Consider the following 16624-nt stretch of genomic DNA (forward strand, 5'->3'; position numbering starts at 1 on the left):
CATTCACTTTGTATTGAAGTTTTTGATCTTTGTGATGTCAAATGCAACAAGTTTATAAGAAGTTGCTTATCCAATTACTGTGCCACTAGTGTGCTTGAAAGGGAATATATCCTCAAATACTTCAACAATAAACAAATTAGGAAGATTAGATCTAAATATTTAACCTTCCCCCTCTCCTGAAAAATAAAATAAATACATTTTAACATTTGAACAGAATATATCCAGCTAATAAATTTCTGTAAGAAGATAAGTGAGGATTTGGCTGTTTTTGACTTTTGACATTGTACAATCTTTGTGGCACTCTGATCTACTTCAGCTTATTTGGGCTCATTTGACGAAAAATAACTATCCAAGATGTTACATTTGCTGCTTTTCATTAATGATAAATGCAATGTCTATGGTATAAACATTTTATTAGCTAGACATTACATACATAAAAGTTGCCTCTACGAACTCTGCCCACTAGGAGCTAAATTTATCTTAGTATTCCTTATTTTTTGTGAAGTCTAAAAGTGCATTAAAGTTGACCTCCGTTGTGAAAACATTTGTATTTCAATTTATTAGTCTGAACATTATGTTTTATTTTACATACGCCCTGCTGAGTATTATACTCTTTTTGCTTTTTGTCATTTGTAGATTTTTACGTTTTGAACATATAATGTATACTTTACGTTGCCTATTTTGATTGTAACATGTTTGTATAGAGAAAAACAAACTCATTCTGCAGCTGTAAGTATTACTTGCTACTCATTCAGCAGTTCTATCCTTAACATTTACTTATAGTTAAATTCTTATAGATGATTCCCTATGTGTGTCTCATGCTGCTTCTCCACCTGGATAGGAGTCGGTATGTGATTTTCCTACTCGTGTTTCTCCTTTCCTCCCTGTTATTAAGTTAGTGTTTTGTTACAGGGAAACACAGATGCTAGCAGGCTAAGCTCAGCGCTTCCCGTGGTTGTGTGAAGACTCGTCGGACGGTACGTAGTGTCTGCTCTGCATTTACTGATTGCTGCGGAAACTAGTTCTGTTTACACAGGAAATTTGGACCTGGTTCGCTTTTGAAATGACCATACCAGGGGGGCTTTCTTTGTCTCTATTTTGCTTCTGCCTTTGCGTGGCTTGCCTGGACTCATTAAACTGTTTCTCCGCTTTGAACACAGTCTTCGTCCTGGACTGCAGGGTTGAATGGGCGATCAGCTGGTTGTCTAACACAACCCGAACCACTACGAGATCGTTCGATTCACATGTTTCTCCCCAGCTGGCGTTATTGGTCAAATACAACCTCCCACGTTGCTGCCACAACTACATGGCAAGAGTAATCTCTCTAAAGGGTTCTTTTTTTTTTTTTTTTTTTCCCCTCTACATTAAATTACGGTTGAAAACTTCAACTATAACTTTAAATTAACTCACCACTTTACAAAGTCTAAGTGTTCAAAATGAAAGTTATATGCTGGTTATTCTTCTATACAGATAGAAATAAAAAAATCAAGAGTCCCGGTTACTCATCTGGACAGACCTAGAAATTCTTGTTGCAGCAGGTTTAGGTTGAACCCTGAGGTGTATCCTCTTAATTCACATCTGTTCATATATCTGACTCTGCTTTTAGATAAAAGGTTTCCTAAGTATATTAAAAAATGAAATATGATCTTATAACACTACAAGCACACAAAGTTAAACGAGTTTAGATTTGCCAGTTCCAAGAAAAAACTTTAGAACTTGCTTAAAAACCTGTTTCCCTATATTGTACCCAAGAGGACCAATCACAACAGACCTTTCACGCACAGAAAGAAAGTACTTTCCCTTTAAGGGAACGTTTCAACTTGAGTGTGAACTTGAGTATGACACTGCAGAGTAATCTCCCTGCCACAGAAAACTCTTTCAGTGTGTAAATCATGGAAAGATATCATTCTCTAAAGAATATTAGAATTATGGTGTGTAATAACTCAACAGTTGCTATAACATCTTTGGGACTTTGTCACACTTGTACAAAACCAAGTTTAATGTTTCTTATAACACTGTGTTAGTAACTGAGGATGACTGGTATGTCATTAAAGACTGACCACTGAGTCTAGGAATATGACATTCATAGGGAATCAAGCAATGAAAATTGTGGTACTGTGATTGGTCTTACGAAAGTCATGCAGTTTCAAAATGTTTTATCCTCTGCTTGTATCAGGCACAATGGCATCCTCCAGCCCTCTATCCAAGGCCATGACCACCTTCTCTCTGGCTCTGCTCAGTAAGCTGAATGAGGACAACAACTCTGCAAATATCTTCTTCTCTCCTTTCAGCATCTCAACAGCTCTGGCTATGGTGATGCTGGGGGCCAGAGGCAGCACAGCCAAACAGATGTCAGAGGTAATTTTCTACTTTGAAATCTGGTTTTCTTTTTTATCTCTTTGTGTATTTTCAGTCCCGTGTGAGCTTCTACCTGATAGCTTTGAATTATTTTCCAATAAGCTTTATTTTCTTCAGCATATCATTTTGTTACAGCCCCAATCTTTGTCCACAGTGCTTGAAAATTCCAGATTGTCAGGATGATGTCCACACTCTGTTTGCCAAACTGCTGAGTAAGATCAACAAGCCAGGAGCTCCATTTGTTCTCAATGTTGCCAACAGACTGTACGGAGAGCAGTCCTACCACTTTATTCAGGTGAGACAGTAATGATATGCATTTTCACTCACCAGCTGCTTTATTAGGTACAGCTCTTCCATTTCTTGTTAACACAGAAAACAAATCAGCTAATCACATGGAATCAACTCTGATGTTTTCTCACGCATTTTCAAAATGAGCATCAGAATAGAAAAGAAAGGTGATTTAATTGACTTTGAACAAGGCATGGTTGTTCCTAGTGGCCAGGCTGGTTTGTGTATTTCAGAAACTACTAATCTGCTGGGATATCCAAGAATCAACCATCCCTCTGGATCACAGAGCAATGTCTGGAACAAAACAAACAAACAAAATCTCCATTGGGTCTCTACAACTCATACAGGGTTACCAAAATTAGACAAGAACAGAAGAAACATTGCTTAGTCCAATGAGTTTTGATTTTAACTGCAACTTTCATATAGTAGGGTGTGAATTTGTTATTAAACAACATAAAAACATTGATCCTTCCTGCATTGTGTCAGCAGTTCAGTCTGGTGGTGGTGGTTTGATGGTGTGGGAGATACTTTCTGGGCACATGATCTCCTTAGTACTTTCAGAGTATTGTGTAATTGCCACAGCCTACCCGAGTCTCTCTTCTGACCATATCTCTCTGCCACAAAGCCATGACTCCTTCTCTTTCTGGGCTACTAGAAGTAGGCTAATGTGACTTTTAAAGGTGCAGAGAGGTTCATACCGGCATCTGTGTACAGTTCAGTCTATGTTCTATCCATGTTTTCAACCCATAGTTGGGGTCCCAACATACTCCTAACCATACCTATCAACCAAAAAGTTGAAATAATCTCAATTGGATTCCTGAACATAACAATGAGTTCACTGTACTTTCATTAGAGCATCTTTTGAATGTGGTGGAACAGGAGACAGGAGGGTAATTTGCTGAATGTTTGGAACAAACAACTGAAACACTTCTCAAAGCAAAAGAGGTTCCAAACCCATAGTAGCACGGTTGTCCTAATCAAGTAGCCTGTGAGTGTGTATGTTGTTCATTGTTTTGTGTATGAAAAATACCAAAAAAAGTTTTGAACAGATTTTGTAACTGTTGAAAATCAGTAAAATATTTTTAAGACATGACTTTGTTGCTTGTTGTTTCAGGACTATCTAACTCAAACCAGGACTCATTACAACTCAGAGCTGGAGTCTGTGGACTTCAGAACCAGCTGTGAGGAAGCCAGGGTCAAGATCAACAGCTGGGTGGAGGAGCAGACTCAAGGTGGATCACACACACACACACACACACACACACACACACACACACACACACACACACACACACACTGCCAAATGTGGCGTGGAGCAGAGCATTATCAGCCCATATACACAAGCCTTATAAGTTATTTTTCATATAAACAGCTGATGTTAATGCTGGTCTATTATCCCACTGATGAATGTTAATGGGCCTTCCTGCTCAACATACACACACACACTTCCTCACACACCCACATTTTGATCTGGTTTAGTGGCTCTCTACTGTGTTATTTTGCGGCCCTGGTGAGGAACTGGAGGCCATTATCAAGAGCTGCACCAGAGTCTGGATTGACAACAGCTGTCCATCGGTGGGATTTAAACCAGTCAACAGCTAATAGACAGAAATCACTGGGAATATGTTTAAGTTATATTTATAGTTTTAATTTTAAGTTTCAAATTTCACATTTGCAAGTTTTCAAGTAACGTCTCAATGTAATGTGGCTACATTTTCTTGGTGATACAGTGCCTTGCAACACCAAATATTACAATGTATGCTATTTAGAGGTATTAGAGCAAAGGGGGGTGATTACAAATGATGCTTCACTTTTCAGATTTGGTTTGGAATAGTGTCCTTCTTTTAACTATTTTATGGTGGTCTATCACATAAAATCCCAATACAACTAAGTTTGTTTGTTATATGACACAATGCAAAACATTATTGCTTCTCAACATTATGTGTCAGGTGGTAATTATCATAAAAAAATGGTATGAAATAAAACACATCCAGTGAGAGCACAAATTAAAGTTACATAAGAGTGTCAAAACATGTCGGAGTGGCTTGATCAAAGAGATGATTACAGATCTTTGATCAAGCCTCCAACGGTCGGGAGTGCATCCCTCACTTTGTTGTTTAATGAGGCATCTTGTCTGACGGTTTAAGGTGAACCCAAAGTGATAAGCAGCCTAGGTTAAACACTGAGCCAAGATGCTAAAAAAGGTAAGTCTGCTCAGCCTGAAGGTGGAGTAATAAAGTGAGGAAAATTGTGGTGACAGTTATTCCCTTTTATATTTTCATATCATCTCCCTACCAGATAGATTTAAAGGATTCTTGTAAATATTGTAAATGTCTTGTAAATATTGTCAATAATTTTATCAGTTTCTTTACCTTCTTTGTAAGGTTAAGCCTTGCAGAAGAGCTGGAATTTCTTTTATCAGTTGGTAAAAGATTGTTTTTCACTTTGTTTTTACTCGTCGCTAAAAATCGGAAATACTAATAGTAGTAAAAATATAGTAAAATATTAAACACCATGCCATAAATTGCCTTCTAGATATCAGTTTTAATTAATCTTGAATGTCACCACTAATACAGCAAACTTACCTGTTAAAAGAACCAAAATAAGCCAACTTTAAATTGTTTATGTTGCTTTATTTAAAATATCTTAACTGATGTTAAGGTGAAAAAATTCCAAATAAAATGTTTGAAAAACTTTTCAGCAACGAGGTGGGGATATAAGTATTTATGTGTAATTGCTGTTGTTTGTAAGTGAACTCAGTTTATTCCCTACACTTGATTTTTGCCAAAGCCCACTGTGTGTGGAGGCCCTGAGGCAAGCCCCAGGCAGTGTCAGAGCAGCTGAGCACAGGGACATAAGTTGGGATTAACCTCCCTGCACGCCTGCAAGACTTTCCTTATGTTTGTCTCTGTTTAGCTGTTACAGTCTCTCTACACTGTTGCCTGAATGCATCTCTACCTTTATGTCCCATTCAGACTTGGACAAAGTTTGTTGAGGAGCAGGGGTTTATTGCATGCAAGACAAGTGCAGTCACTTTTGCCATGGTGTTCTGGCTTCGATGTCAGAGAGGAGCTTCTAGTATTTCTGGACTTGCTTTCCTATTTTTCCTTCAAGGTGACATGAGGTCAGATAGGTCCTGGATGTTTGCAGGATTAGATAGAGGAGGTTGTGAATTTTTTCAGGAAGCCAATGTTTTCATTGACAAGCTCTTTCAACTGTAAAACCCTGCATGCAAATCAAGTCAAAGCAACAATTATCTTTTAGTTGGCAGATGATTCCTGTATGACTTCTGATCTGATTTTTCCACACAATTAGTGACTTGAAAGTACAGGGCTGTGGAAAAGTATTTTTACCTTACTGATTTCATCTTTTTTTGCATCATCTCTAACCTAAACGTTTCAGATCATCAAACGGATTTTAATATCAAAGATGACCTCAGTAGATACAAAACACACTTTATACATTTATTAAGGTCCAAACCAGCGCAGCACTTTGGGAAAAATAAATTACCCCACTTGTTTAATGATAAATTGACTGTGATTATGACTTCTTCAAATCTGCTGTAAGACAGACCGCTACAGGAGATCCTTCCTGCCCGCAGCCATCAATATGCCTCAGGATTTTCCAAAGAAAGATCTTTAAGTGGCTAAGATCTCATTGTGATTCTCTGGCATAACCTTAAACAATTTGTTCAACCTTCCTAAATAGGATGCTCAACAACCCTCCAGTATGGTTGAATTAATTTTGTAAAGAAGAGTGGGCCAAACACAATAGTTATGCCTGATGTACCAGGCGCTTGATGAAAGTTGTGGCCACCCACCATTTATTACATTCAGGAGCCAATTATTGTTTCACATCGGGTTATTGATTGAGATAGTTTTGTTCCCCTTAATAAAAACAAAATATCATCACTTTAAATAGCATTGTGTATTTACTCAGTTTATCTTTGTCAATTATAAAACATTTTTGATTATCTGTAGCATTAAATGTGACAAATATGCAAAAATAGTAGTTTTTGACTTTATCTCAAATATATTTAAATCCCAAATAGAAAAAATATGTGAACCAAAGTGCCTGGAAAGAAGACAACTTTCATCCATAATTCAACCGCAGGTCTAACTGTCTGGTGTGGAGACTCACTGGTTTATAAGTTGTTGCTGGGACATTCGTACCAGAGGGTCTGAGTCACTCAAGACTCACATGGCAAGACAACCCACAGAATAACCAGGTGCCTCCATAATACATATGTGCTTTCAATGATCTTTAATGCATTCACACACATCAGGCTCTATAAATCTGGTTACACAAACATGTTATTTTCATGTTTGATCATGCCCTGCTTTTATGTAACATTTAGCTATTGTAAGCATGTCTCACTTTAAAGTCTGACCTACTACCGTCACATTAGCATATCCACTTTCCAAGCAGGACCGTTGGTGTTTACAGAGTTTTCTTTTTACCCAGTCTGTGAAATGGATTTTAATTATTTTATAGAGAACCAAAGTGAGACAAACACTGAGATAAATCTAATTGACAGTCACTTTTAAATAAAAACAAAAACCTAAAATATCTGCCTTAACAGACTTTAGATATTATCATAGTTTCTTCAGAACGCCTGCAGCAGCTCTAAATTTTGCATGTGTTGTATTGTGTTTTTAAAGTTCAGATTAAGATGGGAACAGGTACTGTTCACCAGTGGTTGAGCAAGAAATGAATACATTATTAAAGAACAAATATAAGTACTAACCATCAAGCAGCAGAAACACTAATTATGTACGCATAAACCAGGTATGATAGAACTCCATGAAAACTTTAGGCACAAGCACATGGACATTAAAACCACAGCAATTTATACCTAGATAAGGACAATGTGAGAAATTGCTGTTCTACTCAGAAAAGGGAATTGGCTTATTTGAAAAGATACTAATGACGGTTATTTTTATCTGGTTCTACTACGAAGCTTCATAAACCCTTCGGTCCTTTCTAAAGAACAAATGTTTTTTTTTTCTTTTCTTTTACAGTTTCTTGAAATCTGTACAACTAATGTGTTGTCCACTTAACAACTTAAAACAGGAAACTGGTTAGACATTTTTGAATTGGGAACAACCTTGTCCTTTGTCACAATTCTACCATCAATATCTGTAAGTTGTGCAAATACACTATATTGCTAAAAGTATTTGTATGTCCACTTTTACATGTACATGAACTTGATGACATCCTATTCTTATTCTATAAGGTCCATTTTGTTGATGGACCCAAAGTTGCCAGCCATAGCAACTTTAACTATTCTGTAGACATCTTCCACAAGGTTTAGGGTTGGGTTAACAGTTTGATGAGAAAAGCAGAATTGAAGCCTCGGCTCTAATTCATCCCAAAGGTGTTCAAGGTTGAGGTCAGGACTCTGTGCAGGCCAGTCAGGTTTTTCCAGAACCAAACTTTATACACCTGCAGTGATGGAAATTTGTCCGTCTGTCTGTCTGTCTGTCCATCCATCCATCCATGAAAAAATACTCACAAATGCTCTTTATTCCTGGTTGGTCATCAGTGCTAAATGCTCACTGTGAGCACAAGTTTTTAAGCGAGTGAGAACCTCACTGACCCGGGGTTCCTCATAGTCTGAAATAGCACTGAAAAGTATGAAATGCAATATGGAAAAAAACATTTTTCAAGGCTTTATTTTGAGTCACATTGTCTAAAGGATGCATCCATTCTTCCATCCATCCATCCATCCATCCATCCATCATCCAAGTGTTAGCTGCCCTTGAATACCCATCCCCTTTCTTAATTATTTGACAACCTCTTACAAAGCATTTATGACGACTTGGCAACATTCAACATTTCTGAACTTGAGAGAAGTAATTTTCCATCTGAATCTAGAGAGTTTGTCATTATTCTGTTGTTTTATCCTTGTAACCTTTGTCTACATCATTTGCATCATCTGGGTGACTACACCTCTCAGCAAAGCTGACTGTGAACATGTTCATTCTTGATTCTTGCTTAGAGTTTATGCATTTGCCTTCTCCGTTTTGCTCTGTGGAGTGAGAAATCACTTTCTCAATGAGAATAATTGAACACAGGCAGGGGGGAGCCAGCTCATTACCCACAAATCACAGGGTGCAGGGGCACCTTAGTTGAAGACAATAATGACTTCAGGGAATAGAGCGAGGCCCCAGCCTGAAGCCAAACCAGCATGGGCAGCATAGAACAAAGCTGGGAAAGAAAGCTTCATGCTCATCCTTAAGTTGAAATAAAATGGTAACCCTCGTTTAGTTTGTTCTGTAGATTAGTGATCAGTGCCTGACAGGATTTCGATCCTGTTCGTGATTCCATGGTCTAAGTTTTCCATATCAAACCTATGTGCACTTAAGCTCGACTAACACAAATATGAGTCTGTATGCAGAGGTTAATGCAATGTATGGTAACTTCTTTGATGCTGAAAATACATTTTTGTTCTTTAATACTAGAAAGTGATGAACAGGGCAGTAGTCTGTGATCAACGATGTCCAATTTCTCACATTGCAAGGATGGGGGCCAGCTCTGTGTAGAGAGCCAAATGAGTTCACTCCACCATAATGAGTTCTATTGTCACAGAAGACTTTTCTCACTGTTTTTAACGGTCCCATTTGCAGGCCAATGCTTTTAGGTTGCAGAACGAACATAATAAGGCACTGGCCAAAAGTAAACATCCACTTTTTTCCGCCACACAGAAACATAGGAGTAGTGCACCTTTCTATCTGTGCCAAGGAGTCATTTTGTTGGGATTGGCCAAAAGAATCATAGTAGTAAGAGTCAAATGGAAACCTGTATAAAAAAGTTTTATTTTAGAGCTATAGGGAGGAATACTAAACCTTAAGGATCTTTGTGCTGTGTTGTTATACTTTCCTGATTTGCACATAGTGTTAAGTGTTGGTTTGAAGTTCCAAATGTTTGCATAGAAGGTAGTTTTATATTATTTATTCCCATGTACTGCATTCTATTTATATTGGCTGTCAGATTTTCTTGTACAGCTTGGTCAGTTTTACTTTCTCTTTAATTATGTTGAAAATGTACACTTTTGTAGCTTATATGACACACTAGACCTCAGTTTAAGGCTGTGTATTTGTTACACACAGGGCAGAGAAAATAGTCTCTACATTAATTTACAGTCATTGTAAAAGGAAAGCACACCCACTGTCAATTCTAGGCTTTTAATGTATAAATGTTCTGGTCCTTACCAGGTACTAAAAGTATTAGAGATGAACTGAAAAATCAGCTGGTGATCGGAATCGACCAACTTTGCATCAGCCCTCAACGACTGATTGGAAACTCAAACATCTGATTGTTTTTCCACTGAGTGAATGATTTAACTCTCTGAGTGAATACTCAAAGTTAGCTCTTTCTAGATTTAGTCAGCTATGTTAAATGAAGTCACAGGGCAGAGATATTTTAGAAGCTAATTAAAAAATAATTTTTTTTATTCTACAAAACTCAGTGAGACATGCCCGTGGTTCATCAAGTCTGCGAGAGCGAGACATTCAGCAGATAACAGGAAGGCTGAATGGAGTACAGGAAGTAGCTTTGTTTCATTCTTCTGTGCTTTCATCCTTTGTAGTGCAACATCCTGGATTTGGAAATGTTTGCTGCCATTAGATCCTTATCTGTGTTATCTCATAGGCTACTTTTTCTAAAGAATGCACATGAGACTGATGTTTACAGTTACTAATGGTAGCTATGCTAATTGTTTTGATTCGTAACATTAGAGAAGAGAGACTCTGTAACTTTTTCCTTTCTTTTTCAGTTAGTAAAATCCTGTTTTACCATGACTGTAAAACACTGCTATTAGATGTATATATAGGAAGTATATTTTAAATGCAGTTCTTTAATCTTCTTATAAGAAAGCTTCTAAAGGGGATCGGATGATACTGGTACTGGCAGGACAAGTTTGTCAAATATCGGTGATCATAAATCGATCACAAATCTCTGATTGGTGCATCTTAAATTTATTTAATCAGACCTATGGTTTAAAGAACCACATTGTACAGATTCCACTTTGACATGATTTTTTAAACAACGATGAAGCCTACCTGAAAAAGTTTGTACGTCTGGAAGTGTTTTTCCATTGAAGTTCCAGAAAGTTTTTTCCAGAATGGAAGCCAAGCAAGTCGATTTCTGGTATGGCATGGTTTTCCCTGCTGAGCAGTTTATCATAGAAATTGTCTCCTTATAAGATGGAAGTTCACAGGCTGTGGAAGTTGAAGTTGTTGAACAACATCCCTGCTGGACTTTATCACAGCAATATCTGTTATTTCTTCATGCATTCCCAATTTCAGCTACAACTGTATTTACATTATTTTCCATTTAAAAAGGCAGAGCTTACAGCCATTAAGCAGTTTATCTGTTGATGTTTACATATGTAGCATTTGAGGAGTGAGAATGCAGGTAATGTTGACATGTGATTGGTTGAATTATTAACTTGTATGGCAATATAAGTTCCGTGAGAAATATCAAACATGTCAGTGTTCTTGTTTTTTAGGAAACATTTTTTTAATAGCAGAAATTTTAAGTTACATGTTGGGAACAACTTAAATAATATATGCATACAATGAAATAAAAACAAGTCTTTACTAATAAACATCTAAAGAAAAGGCTTAGAAATTCAAAAATCTGGCTGAAATCGATCAATATTTAGAATGCAGTTCTTCTTTTTATGAGCACCAGTTAATGCAGGCTGGTTTAGTTCTAATTGACTGCCTATAAAAAGGTTTCTCATTACCAAAGTCTTAAGAAGCATGTCATAATGGGTAAAAGAAAAGAGTCCTCTTCATTTCATCAACTTTGAAAACATATTAATTGCTCTGGTTACAGATGCACTTTAAAATTTCTTAATGTTCCATGGAAAAACCATTAGAACCAAAAGTTGGGATTGGAAAGAACATTGTTTTACCGTAAAAAGACAATGACCAAGATCTTGAAATAGCAGAAACAATTTTCCCTTGAAAACAATATAAAATCCACTCAACCATGATGGCCTAAATGTATTCAGTTGGACATTTGGACAAGTCCATTTTATTAGTAGAATTTATTAGTAGAATATCTGGTCAGATAAGATTTAAACTGAATTCTTTGAATGCTACTGCACACATAATATGAAGAGAAACAGCACTGCATTTTGCTCCAGCAAAACACCATACAGATATTAAGTTTGACAGTGAGAGCATCATAGCGTGGAGCTGTCTTTTAGTATATGATTCTGGCAGACTTCACACAACTGAAGAAAGAATACATAAAAAAATGTACTAGGACATTCTTCACTAAAATCTGCAGATAAAACCAGGGTTCAATCTGCAGCAAGACTGATCGCATCCAGCGAGTAACAGAAAGTCTCAGTTGGTTTCAGAGAAAGTAAATACAGCTGCTAGAATGCTCCACAGTATCATCTGACTGCAATTCAACTAAAAATCTATGGAAGGAACTGAAGATCAGATTGCATAGAAGAAGCCCCCAGAACCATCAGGGTTTGTGGAAGAATGGTTTAAAATCACATCCAAGTAATGCATGTGACTAGACAGAAGACATCTTGAAGTTGTCTTTCCCAGAAAAGACTTTTCAACAATAAGGTATCTATTACACATAAATCTATATATTGAATAATTTGTTACAACACTAACACTAATAACACTTCCAAAAAAAAAAAGAAAAAAAGAATAGACCTCAAGTGATGTTCGGAGCTTCACAAACAACCCTCTACTTGAAGCTTCGTCTTACTTTTTATTAATGCCCTCATAATCTAGTCTCTGTCCCTATGGTCTTATTTGTGCCGAACACTGACAAATGTCATGGCTATGCATCTGCACTGTTCCTTCAGCTTCAACATGTTTATGCCTGTAATGCGCCTCCACATTGGACTTATTTATCACTGCCAGCACCTCAACACAAACTAAACACACAGTTCTGCTTCTCACTACAACGAAAAAAAAAAAAGTGCAGTAGTAACTGTACATAAACTAACAGCATTAACATCCTGATAAATGCATGTAACCGTTTACAGTACACCTCTTTAAAGTCATCGGTGCATCAGCCCTATTGTGGCTAATTCATTGCATTAACACCTTTATCAACAGGTGCTTTTACAAAAGTTAAACAATTTTCAGACAAATCTGAACATTTACTTAATGTTGATCTCCTGCTGCTTGCTCCTCAACACGGACTAAAGTCCGGCTTGGTAATAAGGCCTTCCCACAGGTTTTATCCAGCCAATCAGATGACGACGGGCTAAAACCGTGCTTAGTGTATGGAAAAATGTGTATAAAAACGCAGTTCATACATTGAAAGCAGGCGGCGCTGTGTTATACACTGGAATACACAAAAATCAGGTTACATGGTATAAAAGGAAAATTAAAGAAAGTGAGAAAACAAGCCGTTTATTCACTGAAAACTACAAATACATGGTCCAAATCATGCAAACACTGGCATAGTTCCTATAATACTTTAGATTTATGAGGAAAAATATTGTTTAGATACTGAAAATTGCAAATACACTGCTTGACTTAGAAGGACATTGGCATTGACCGTGTAATACACCTAGGTCCCTGTAATGTAAGTACGTATTCAGGTCAAAAGTCAGGCTAAACCACATAGACACACACACACACACACACACACATCCCCCATCAGTTCATCACATGACCCTGTCCATCCCAAACAATGATGATGAAGAAAGCATTAAGATCATGAGCGCCATCTGGTGGATCAGTGTTTTATTGTTCTGCAGTTTCTGTTCTCATCTGATCCATGTTTTCCATGTTGTCACCAGGTAAAATCAAGGATATTGTGCCTCAGGGAGTGCTGGACCACATGGCCAGGATGGTCCTGGTTAATGCCATTTACTTCAAAGGCACCTGGGATAAACCATTCGAAAGATTTGAAACGTATGTGGCTCAATTTAAGCTAAGCAAGGTAAGAGCAAACGGGACAACAGATCAAACCAATCAGAAGTGAAACATGGCTGTGGTTAGGAAAAATATTACACTGAAGGTCAGGCTGAAGACAATCAAGGTAGAAGAATCGCTTTTTTCCTGATGAGTTCAAATGATTAGAGACATTTTTCCCCCAGCTCTTTATTTAAGATATATGTCTGGCTGTCTTTCAGTTCTTTTATTTGTGTCTTGCAGCCACCTTAAGATGTTTGTTTTCTAAGATGTCTAAGTTCTTGCATTTCTCATCAGAATGAAACTAAACCAGTACAGATGATGAAACAGGAAAGTGTCTTCCCTCTTGCTTTTGTTCCTGAGGTCAAGTGTCAGGTAATGAAACACAGAATCACTTTAATCATTCTATTGATTCATAATTTAAGTTTCTGGAAAAACTTACTAATTCCAGCATGCAAAGCTGCCAGGATATTTCTTTAATGTCTGAAACCTTCTGCTGGACAGATCCTGGAGATGCCTTACAAAGGGAAGGAGCTGAGCATGCTCATCTTTTTACCTGAAGAGATAGAAGAATATACAACAGGTCTGGAGAAGGTAGGATTCTCTCAGTCACACAGGTTGATTCAACTCTATATTCACACTGACACATCTGATGATTGATACATTATCCACCAAGCTGGAGAAACTTCTGACCTATGGGAAATTCATGGAGTGGACTCATCCAGACAAGATGGAAAGCCTTGAGGTTGATGTGAGTCTGCCTCGATTCAAGATGGAGGAGAAGTATGACCTGAATGAAGTCCTGAGCAGCATGGGCATGGTGGACGCTTTCAATAAGTCAAAGTGCGACTTCTCAGGTGAGACAAAAAAAAAAGTCTTTTTAATTATAACTGTCAGAATTTTGATTAGCTCATTTTCATACATTTATGAAAATGGTTGCCATTTATTAACTCTTTTCTTACCTTGGACAGGTATGTCTGGCAACAAGGAGCTCTTTCTGTCCAAAGTCTCCCACAAAGCTTTTGTGGAGGTGAATGAGGAGGGAACAGAAGCTGCTGCTGCCACTGCTTGTTTTGTTACAATGGATTGTATAAGGATTTTACCAAAGTTTACGGCAGACCACCCCTTCCTCTTCTTCATCCGCCATAACCCCACCATGAGCGTTCTCTTTGCTGGACGCCTCTGCTCCCCTGAATGAGGTCTGTGTCCTTCAGAGCGATGACTCCACTGGTGAAAGGTTAGAGGCGCAAAAGACACATTTTTAAAACCTCAATAGAAGAAAGTTTAATATTGTTTTTTAGGAGTACTCTGTAACTTTAATATGAATACGATGAAGATCACACTCTACTCAATAATTAATTAAAATCATCTTTTCAATCAGCTTTTTTAAAAATAGCATTCCTGAAGACAAAGTATAAGATTCTGTTTCTCCATAAAATGCAGTAGAACGAGTGTTCAGTTAGGTTATATTGAACCAGAAGGGAAGGCTGCTACCATTGTATGGCAGTTATTCTAACAATAGGGTTAGTTAGCATATTTGTCTCCCCTTAGGTCCCTTGCTAACTGTCAGTGCAGGTGTTTAGTATGAAACTCTAGGGGCTATTTAATAATCATCTTGGTGGACCTCAATGCTCATTGTATTTACAAACTCATAGTTTTTATGTAGAAGAAGGCAAACAAATCAAGTATGAGCTTAATTTATCCTTTCTATTGAGAAAATGCTTAATTGGTGACAGGGTGGTGCCGGGAGTCTCTGAATGCCATCTCTTGGTTCTTAAAGGCCAATTTATTATGTTCACAGTGGTGTGCCTACTAGTGAAGTATTTCTGTAGGCTTGGAAAGACTTTGTCCTTTTTTCACTCATCAATGTCTAGAGCAAAAGCAGCCTATTTCTCTAATCTCATTATGTGTCATATGCATTATTATACATTTTTATTTAACACAGTTAAACAACTTACTGAGGGTAAATTAACCACTTATGGTATTAAGAAATGAGATTTCTCATTCCGTTGGTAGTTGTCAGAATAATCAGCTGCTTTGCCTGCTGGTGTTCCTCAAGGGTTCTCTGACTTCAAGGTTATCTCCCTGTCTGAATTAACTACAGTTGTTAATGAAGCTCGACATACAATAATTTCTTCTTAATGCTAATAAGGCAGATTTGATGATAGTTGGACATCAAAATCATCACTATTTGTCCCAAAATATTACTTTGAAAATTAACGACTATGTCATAACATGTAGGGTAAAGAACTTGGGCGTGTGGTTTGACCCGGTGCACTCCTTCAAGTCTCACGTTAAAGAGGATAACTAGGACTGCCTTTTATCATCTTAGAAACATTGCTAAAATCAGACGGGTTTTATCTTTTGAAAATGCAGAGGTTCTTCTCCACGCATTTGTGTCTTTGCGTATTCATTATTGCAATGCTCTCCTTTCTGGGTTATCAAGGAAACGTTTTAGAGGTCAGAATATGGTTCAGAATCTGGCTCCTCACATTTGAACCAAAACTGGGAAATATAAACAGATTACTCCAGTATTGTCATAAGATTTTAAGGTCTTCCTGCTTACCTACAAGGCTCTAAATGGTTTGGTGCTTTCCTACCTCTGATATTTTGCATCTTTATGTCCCAACCCGTGCTCTCCGATCTCTGGGCACTGGCCTTTTAATTATTCCTACTGCTATACGGCATTCTGTAAGTTCATCATTTTGCTTGAAAGTGCTTTTCAAATAAAGTTATTACTATTATTATTGTTATTATTAATATTAATTCCTGGCCTACTAAAAGTCGAATGACCAAACTGCAGTCATGTTTGTTTCATTGGCAGAAAATAATCTAAATAACCTTACATTACCTCACTTTGTCTTACATCCATAGTGCTCATTTGGACCTAATGAGGGATCTTCTACTGCTGCTGTGTCTGACGCTGTGGGCCATGTGGATCATGATGTTAAACTTTGCTTAGACTGACATATTACAATGTTACAGTGGTACTGAAAGTAAAGAATATGTTGGATTTGAAATAAACATCAACTAAGCTATGCCCAAGAAGGCATATTTTTTGTGTTGTTCTT

At 37.4% G+C, this 16624-nt stretch overlaps 1 protein-coding gene across 7 annotated transcripts in view; it reads left to right on the plus strand.

Annotated features, from left to right (window-relative positions):
* LOC124858478 (leukocyte elastase inhibitor A-like) overlaps nt 1-16605 on the plus strand; it is a 28265-nt gene extending 11660 nt beyond the window's left edge. For 4 of the 7 annotated variants that reach the window (XM_047350547.1, XM_047350549.1, XM_047350545.1 and 1 more), the window contains 10 exons: nt 913-977; nt 2177-2358; nt 2513-2653; nt 3761-3878; nt 13439-13581; nt 13851-13928; nt 14058-14147; nt 14230-14410; nt 14525-14790; nt 16428-16605. In XM_047350547.1, coding sequence (XP_047206503.1) covers nt 2182-2358; nt 2513-2653; nt 3761-3878; nt 13439-13581; nt 13851-13928; nt 14058-14147; nt 14230-14410; nt 14525-14751 — 1155 coding nt within the window. In that variant the 5' untranslated portion in view covers nt 913-977; nt 2177-2181 and the 3' untranslated portion in view covers nt 14752-14790; nt 16428-16605. Of the gene's footprint in view, nt 1-708; nt 730-781; nt 848-912; nt 978-2176; nt 2359-2512; nt 2654-3760; nt 3879-13438; nt 13582-13850; nt 13929-14057; nt 14148-14229; nt 14411-14524; nt 14791-16427 lie in introns of those variants that run through there. The other 3 variants (XM_047350551.1, XM_047350550.1, XM_047350552.1) reach the window with 3 other exon arrangements.
* Nucleotides 16606-16624: the final 19 nt, after the last annotated feature.

Source organism: Girardinichthys multiradiatus, chromosome 21 (genome assembly GCF_021462225.1).
Source record: "Girardinichthys multiradiatus isolate DD_20200921_A chromosome 21, DD_fGirMul_XY1, whole genome shotgun sequence".
NCBI classification, from domain to species: Eukaryota; Metazoa; Chordata; class Actinopteri; order Cyprinodontiformes; family Goodeidae; genus Girardinichthys; species Girardinichthys multiradiatus.